The sequence below is a fragment of the Scylla paramamosain genome, chromosome 6 (genome assembly GCF_035594125.1).
Source record: "Scylla paramamosain isolate STU-SP2022 chromosome 6, ASM3559412v1, whole genome shotgun sequence".
NCBI classification, from domain to species: Eukaryota; Metazoa; Arthropoda; class Malacostraca; order Decapoda; family Portunidae; genus Scylla; species Scylla paramamosain.
Genome location: NC_087156.1, coordinates 11,479,054 through 11,487,805, shown reverse-complemented (window position 1 = coordinate 11,487,805; position 8,752 = coordinate 11,479,054). Strand labels below are relative to the sequence as shown.

General features: G+C 38.1%; 1 protein-coding gene across 7 annotated transcripts in view; it reads left to right on the top strand.

The window, feature by feature from the left end:
• Positions 1-3,616, top strand: part of LOC135101306 (uncharacterized) — a 164,409-nt gene extending 160,793 nt beyond the window's left edge. For all 7 annotated transcript variants that reach the window (XM_064005115.1, XM_064005112.1, XM_064005114.1 and 4 more), the window contains one exon: positions 3,563-3,616. In XM_064005115.1, coding sequence (XP_063861185.1) covers positions 3,563-3,615 — 53 coding nt within the window. In that variant the 3' untranslated portion in view covers position 3,616. The remainder of the gene's footprint in view (positions 1-3,562) is intronic.
• Positions 3,617-8,752: the final 5,136 nt, after the last annotated feature.

Sequence of the window (8,752 nt, the reverse complement as noted above, 5' to 3'; positions counted from 1 at the left end):
CTGGAAACCTTAAGTAAGGTAATCTAAGCGAAGTCGAACTGGAAGGTTTGCAATAAAATTAGTGTTGCTGCTCAAGCTGAAGGAGGATTGTTAGGATGTTACTTCTTAGAAAATAGCCTTACTTAGTGAAATATAGATGGGTTAAAGAGAGAAGGTGAATTCTACTTGGGAGCGAGATATGGTTTGAGAGAGAGAGAGAGAGAGAGAGAGAGAGAGAGAGAGAGAGAGAGAGAGAGAGAGAGAGAGAGAGAGAGAGAGATTCCTTACAGTGAAAGCTTTAAGTTCAGTGAAATAGCACCATTATTCTTCATTGACACTCTTAAGCTGCAGACGCTAGAATAGAAATTAGTCACAACCCAGAAGACATGATATAGAAAAGTAGATTCAACTGTTTCCATATTTTCTCTTGAATATAAAGAACAGATAATAGATTGACAATAACGAAACGATTTACTCGTAAGAGGCTTTGCTTGGGATGAGAGGAGGTTAGGGAGTCCTGTTCTGGAGTGAAGCCGTAAACACTGGTGATGTTGAAAAGAAATAAGAATTTGTCTCATCGTTGTCTCGTCAACAGCATTCAGTAACGTTCCTTTATAAACTTAATAAAATTTCACTCTTGTTTTAATACTAAGTAGGATAAACAGAAGCATAAAGTAGAACCGTGCATCTAAATATTTCAAATAAAACTGTAGTCTTATACATATTAGTCTAAGTGGACCCAAGTTGAAAGTAACTGATCTGTATGACTGTATAAAGAACTTTTCAGCCAATGAATGTACAGTATCTCCGAAAACTATCTTTAAAGTGTGGCGCGAACTGTGGCATAATGAACAATACAAAACCCGCTGCCTGATCAAGTGTCGGTAAGGTTAGTGTGCAGGGCTACCAATTGTCACTGGCGTCATCACCAAACGTGTCAAATATTATCGTCCATTGTGTCAGAATGTAGAGCTCTTTAAAATAAAGATAATTTGGTAGCTACTGTACAATATCCACTTGGAGAGAGAAAGGGACAGATACCGTCAAAACATCCATCCCACCACACTCTCAGCTCCGGTTAATGCTCTGCCACCTCGAGCAGCAGCCACGCAGATTTACAGATTGCTGGAAAAAAAAAAAAAAAGGTAATTGTGGTAGCTATACCTTTGTTGTTCCTTCTATAGTGCAGAGCCGCGTGTAGTGACTGTAGTCTCCTGAGTGCCCTAAAGAGGATCCTAGCTATAAATAATTTGGTAAATCTGACGGACACTGTCAAGCAGCTTTTCTCGGATACTGTGTGTTTGTGTGTGTATGTGTGTGTGTGTGTGTGTGTGTGTGTGTGTGTGTGTGTGTGTGTGTGTATGTGTATGTGTATGTATGTGTGTGTGTGTGTGTGTGTGTGTGTGTGTGTGTGTGTGTGTGTGTGTGTGTGTGTGTGTGTGTGTGTGTGTGTATCTGTCTGTCTTTGAGTCATTCCACGTGCTGGTGGCACCTTCATTAACAACCAAGGGCTCATTGACATAAAATATTATTGCAGAGAAGCAGATCAACATAAAAATGCTCGCACAGTCTGATGGGGCCGAGTCTTACGACCACAGAATACCTCGAACCTGCTATTCTTTATATTGATAGTTCTGGAGAGAGAGAGAGAGAGAGAGAGAGAGAGAGAGAGAGAGAGAGAGAGAGAGAGAGAGAGAGAGAGAGAGAGAGAGAGAGAGAGAGACGAAGCTGATATGATCAATTGATACGATTATGAGCATCGGATCCCATGAAGGGCGACTAGAGGGCCAGGAGAGGGTAAGGTACTCACACAAGCCCTTATGTAGGGGAAGTACTGGAGACTTGGAATAAAGTTTATGAAACCAGATGTACTGGAGTTTTCATTACAACTGTTTGTTATTATTATTATTATTATTATTATTATTATTATTATTATTATTATTATTATTATTATTATTATTATTATTATTATTATTATTGTTATTATCAAAGCAGGCCTTAACAGTCAAGGCATTTAATAGTCATTCCTATGCAGAGTTAAATGATGGTAGAGAGAGAGAGAGAGAGAGAGAGAGAGAGAGAGAGAGAGAGAGAGAGAGAGAGAGAGAGAGAGAGAGAGAGAGAGAGAGAGAGAGAGAGAGAGAGAGAGAGAAGCGTAAATAAAAGTATGTTTGCATAAAAAGTTGATAAGCGGCCTAAATACTCCGAGGGCTCGCAAGTCTCAAGTGTGAGTAGCGAATAAAAAGACCCCTCACCTGGGTGTTCATTAGCATGCCTTCATCAGACGTGTGATTACTCGTGTGTTCAGACGACGGGAGATTGAATTACACGTCGTTAATGCTTTTAATGAGGATATTTATTTATATATTTGTTTATTAGCTGGTCATCTCCAGCCTAACATCTGGAGCTTCATTACATTATGTTTCAGGGAAAATATGAGTAAATCGTGTGAGTCTTGCCGTGGTAGGAAAGACGACCTCCTGCGGGACCTTATCGAAAGAGCGTCTGACACTGGTTTGGTAAGCAACGGGACAAAAAAAAAAAAAAAAATAGGATGCGTTTGGTAAGCGTATATAAGAATATTATTGCAAGCGAAACACTACCTTGGCTTTGCAGTGAGGCTTTTGTATTCAGATGACCGCATGAACTGAAATATGTAGACACAACTGTACTAGGCAGGTCCTGTGAAAGGTATCACACTAAATGTATTGCTTCATCCAGACGAGTTAGCAGCACAAGCATGAAGGAGGTTCGATCTCACAGGTGTTTGCTTTTGTTGAGATCCTTACCAAGAAGCGGTGACATCCTAACCAACAGCAACTACGATATCTTTGTGGTCTCTGGAGCCTTTGTTGTTGTTGTTGTTTTGTTGTGTAAAAGGTTATAGGGAACATCCTGTGTCCTCCCAGTAACCACACGAAAAGGCAGTTATCTTACTAGGAGTGGTCAGAGTGTTGTTGTTGTTGTTGTTGTTGTTGTTGTTGTTGTTGTTGTTGTTATCATAACCACAAACGGATAAAGGTGGATGTGTTGTATTACTGAACAACAATAAAGAAAGAAGAATAGATGAGTCAGGCCACCTTGGCAGAGATATTGAAAAAGGGATTTTCATGTTTTGTGCCGTGAATACTTTTTATGGCTAGACTGAAGTGGTACTTATTATTTTCTAAGTATATCCTTGCTATTGTTTTTAGGTTTGTACCGCTGAATGTTGGGAAGCTTTTCATTTATTATTATTTTATTTTCTTATTTGATCTTGTTATATATGTAATTGTGCTTGATCGTTTTATTTTGTTGCATCTGTTGTGCATATTTAACATTCTCTGCGTTTCACGTGTGTTCTGTATTCAATGTTGTTTTTCATGTATGCATATGTTCTTGCTTGGAGGAATTTAACATGTTTTATTGATGACATTTCGTGTTTTTCTTCAGTATTTCTTCTTTCCTTTTTTGTTCATGTGTATGTTGTAACTCAAGTAGTAAAGGATTTGTGGTGGTTCTGTTTATGATGCTTCATTTTTAGCTCTTTTTAGAATAGTCAAGCTGCATCACTTTTTTTATGTGCATGTTTTGATATTTTCAGGAAAGGATGGCAGGTGGTGCCGCGGTGAACACTGCCAACACGTGCAGGAGTAAAGTGAGTACCTGCTTCATTACATCATGTGCACTCTGTTTGGAACTCGCTGTTAAACTTTTTTTTTTTTTTTCCATGTCAACCGAAACCTGTCACTGTTGCCTGCCTTTCTCCTGTCAGCTTCCCACGAATCTATGAAGAAAAGAAAGGATGTGCTTCCATGGTATCGTGTCAGTAGTATTATCCATTGAAGGATTAGTTTAAGCCTTTTTCCAAAGCGTTGTTTTTGTCTCCCATTTTTGTGCCTTCCCAGGGTATATATATATGAAAGAAGAAAGAATGTAAATTTAGTCTATGATGTTCATTGCAACATTTTACAGGGAAAAAGTCCTTTGAGGATTAACCGAATCTTTTCAAAACTATAATTTTTGTTTTTCTGTCTTCGTGTGCTTATTTTAGTGTACTCGTATGCATGGAGAAAAGAAGGATACGAATTCATATATTTTCTATAATGGTGTCATCTATTTTTTATAAATATTTACTTGGAGATTCAGTTGAAACCTAACAATTAGCTATCATTCTTGCGTTCATATTTTTTTCGTATATATCTTTTGTATGTACGAATATGTGAGTGAAGAAAGGAAAGATATAATTAAAAAAAAAAAAAAACTTTCCACAATAACAAGAATATTCACTTGAGGAATTTTTAGGTAACAAATATCAGATCTTCTAATTTATCCGTTTATTTATCCTTTACTGTGTTTTACCGTTATGTAGATTAATAATATTTTGCATGTTATGAAAAAGTTTTCGTGGAAACTATTACTGTAACAAATTTCATTTAGTGTGAATTTGATTTCCACGTAAAAAAAAAAAAATCATACATAAATAAATAAAATTAAAATAGAATAAAATAAAAATCTTTCCTTCTATGGAGAAAACATATTTACATATTCTTTGTTCAATGGGGAGTTTTCAGAACTAGTGGTTGTCACCAGGTGGCAGCACAGACACAAACACTTCTCTCACATACAAGCAATATCAGATATACCTACAGTATTATTTTATTTATATGAAGATGCAATGGGCTTATATAATATATTTTTCTACGTAATCCCTTCTAAGTAGTAACACAAGTAAAATGAAACTCTTTTCATGAACAAATGTATATAAGTTGATTTTCTAGTGAATCGGCATTTAGATTTATTTGGTCATCTTAAGATTTCCAAATGAATACACTCTTGATTGGAAACGTCTTAATCTAGACGACAGTAAACATAAAGGCAACATGTCTGTGACAGTCAAAAGTCCAAATTACATAGATCTCCTTCCTAGTTTATGGAAACGACAATTTTAATTTAAAAAATTGGCAACTCGAGTGTCCTGGCGATAGTAATGCTGTATCTCTAACCAAAACAAACACCTGACTCGGCCGCGCTGGTTGAACTTCAGAAACACGTTGTTGGACAAGAAGTTGAATGTTGCTGCGGTGCCCTAAGCAATGGATTACGGTAGCTGGACACTACAGCAGCAGTAGGACCGCCTGAGAGATATTTGTTTTGGTTCTTGATTACTTTGCCTTGTCGCTCGCTTCGTGAGAGGGATGCTAAAATCTCTAGAAAAAAAAAAAAAAAAAACTAGAGCCATGTTTCACGATGTTACTGAGTAGGTTGTGTCATACTATATAGTACTGTGTGATTTTTTTTATTTTTTTAATTGTCCAAATCAATAGTTTTTATACTTGTAATATGATTTATTTAGAAAATGTTAGCAGTTTAATGGATAATCACAAAAAAAAATAATAATAATAATTTGACCACATTCTCTCAATATTATCCATACCGGATATTGAAAAGTCGATACGTCATTTCAATAGTATCATGATGATTAATGTTCTATGCATCTTTGCGCACCTGGGATTTACTACAAAAATATTTTAGCTCTCTTTCCTACAGTTAGATGAGCAGCAACGACATCTAGTGATTTAGTTCCGAAAACTCCCTATTGCTATTGATATTATTTTAACTCTGATTTCCCAGGAAGCGTTACCATCTTGATATTTGTGACCTAATCTAAGATAAATTTTTTAAGCGTCATAACCTTTGTTGCTGCTTTATTCAAGTAAAATCAAGGAGAGGAAAGCTTGTATTGTTCTGTGAAGTGTTGTTATTTGTCTGTGTGTGTGTTGACTGTCACCTTGAAAAGTCAAGGTGACGTGGGCCTTGATGACTAGAGCCGGCCCACACTATTTGTCTCTCTTTTTTTAGAGGCTCGTCGTTGTAGATTTCTGAAAATATTTGTTTCATCACTTTTTTTATTTTCCTTGTCATCGAATGAAAGAAAATTTATGATTTTCTTTATCATTTAGTAACGTATTGAATATCTTTGGAGGGGTTATTCCCCTAGCAGAGCGAGATGGTTCTATTTTTGTTACCGCACATCTGTACACCCCACCGCTCCCGCCTGGCCCTGGAGGGTACAACGATGATTTGGCCAGGAGCACCTTTTGCTGTCCATCGCATATAAAAGTTTCGATTTCAGTTTCGGAAACACTTCTTGGTTGTTAACTTTTTAAGGCGTATCTTTCATATTTTATGTAATTTCTTCTTCAGACTCACCTTTTTTTGCTGTATTTTTGCATATTTCGATTTATTGATATGTGGGCGAAGGTTTCTGCCTCGCAACTCTTGCAACTACCGCCTCATCACTACAGATCGAGCTGGAGTGAGGTATGGCAAATAATTCGCGCAAAATGCGCTAATGATTTGCCATAACTCACTTAATATACGGGATAGCCAGTCTTGGTTGACACCATCAGTCTCAGACACTTTTTTTTTCTTTTTGTCTTGAGGGTTTAACACAGTCCTCTGATTTTGTGTTTGTCTTGTCGGATGCAGCAGCGGCGGGACCTTTTTCCTTCCTCGCGGCCAGACGACTAGGACTGGCTTTTTGCTGCTCCTCCTGACACACTCACAATTTACCGGTGAGTGACGGGGACGGAGCTGTTTTTGTAGCGCAGTGTACGTCCTTCCATTTTTAGGTTTACATTTAAGTGACGCCTGTCATGCTTGCCTATGTTATTCCATGTGCATGTAAGGTAAGGCTGCTTGACAAAGTGTCTGACTCACTGCAGACACTTGCTTTATGTTGTACTGTAATAAACAAGTAATTTCTCAATGTAAAGGGAACAGTTAGTCACAAAAGTGCCTCTCAATACGATGTGGTAATGAAAAGTGGAATACTAAATAAATAGATAATAAATAAGTGAATAAATAAATAAATAAATAAATGGATGAATTAATGCATACCCTAGAGAACATTTCATACCTACTGAGCTCACCATAGCAAATACACTGATGTGCTACAAAAAATGCACACAAGTATATGAAGAAGGAAAAAAATGGGGGAATCTGTCTTGTGTTGTTATTTCTATGGTTACTGCTCTTCTGAATTTGCCATAAGCATGCGTCTCTCCTTCCCCACGCTGACGCTACACAAGACTTTCATCTTTATTCCGTTCCCTTTCAGTAGTCCAGGAGTTAAGCAATATCTTCATTCTTTCATCCCCTTCATTACTAAACTCTGGAATTCTCTGCCTGTTTCTGTTTTTTCCCCTTCCTGTGACTAGTTGTTTTAAGAGTATTGAGGCACTTCCAGAAACATATTTAGATTTTTTATTATTGACTTTTTTTTCCTCTCTTTTTTTTTTGTCTGTATGTATGAAAGCGGCAACTAAAAAGATATTTTTTTGTTTCTCTGTTTCCTATTCACCAAGAAGATATGAGAGTGTGAGTATAAGTAGTGGCTATATGCAAATGTTAGAATACCATTTTATACTTACTCTAAATTCAAGATGTATTGCATTGTTTACTGCAGTGTTTCAAGTTGAGCCGTCCAATATCTTTTGCATCTAATTGATTTTTTGTTCGGCTATTTTGATTTTTATTTCCAAATGAAGTTCCATGTTTGTAAGAAGCATAAAGGGATGGAGGAAAAAAAAAGTTTTCCTGAGTTGTAATAAGTGAATGTTAATAACTAGTAGTAGTAGTAGTAGTAGTAGTAGTAGTAAAGAGCAGGATTATCAGCTGGAGTGACACCAATTCAGTTTTTCTATTATTTATATTTTCTTTATTCCACACCTTGTCAATCCTCGCAAGGAAAAAAAAAGAAAAGAAAAAAAGAAAACGTATATTAAAAAAAAGTGAGAGGCAAGACCTGCAAGTGAAACACGCCCTGCCTTCTCCATAGACTTCACGTGTTTACTGCCACGCTTCCTGCCTGATAATTATACAGTCTTACGCTGGAGGCGCTTAATGTGGTGCATTTGTGTGAAAGAATTTACATTTACTTTTTGCCATGAATATTTCTCTCTCTCTCTCTCTCTCTCTCTCTCTCTCTCTCTCTCTCTCTCTCTCTCTCTCTCTCTCTCTCTCTCTCTCTCTCTCTCTCTCTCTCTCTCTCTCTCTCTCTCTCTCTCTCTCTCTCTCTCTCTCTCTCTCTCTCTCTCTCTCTCTCAGTGACGTGCATGGGTGTGGGTGTCGAGAGTAGAGGAAACGGCCAAATGTACGGCGACGGGCTAGTGTTTGCATGCGCCGCGTGGGGCGTGCCGTTTGTATGTAAAAGAGGAAGGCATGTGTTCGGGCGGGGACAAGGAGGAGGAGGAGTAGGAGGAGGAGGAGGAGGAGGAGGAGGAGGAGGAGGAGGAGGAGGAGGAGGAGGAGGAGGAGGAGGAGGAGGAGGAGGCGTAGCGTAGCATGGTCTGTATGGCGTGCATGATTGTGTGACGCTCAGAGTCAGCTTCCCTACACTGTAAGCTTCTATTAGAGTGAGCCACGTGACGGGGTGCGCTCTCAGGGTGATTGCTTGTATTCTATGTAGCCTGGCGGGGCTGTGGCACTCCCTGCAGGTTATTGGCTCAGGAGGGTGAGGTAATGTCGGATGTTAGTGTGGTACTCTGCTGTGGGTGATGAGTTGTGTTTGTAATGATACAGCGCCTAAAGTTTGTTAAAGTGATGCAGCTTGTAGAGCATAAATACAGTGACATCATCACCACTATAGTCTCTCCCTTTACGCTGTGACGGAATGATGTAGTTGTTGTGATGTAGTCTGGGATAATGATGTACTCTTCAAAAAATAAATAAAAATTCCAGTAATATCAACAGTTCCATTCTTGTGAAAAGTTCAGTGTTCCTCCATTAT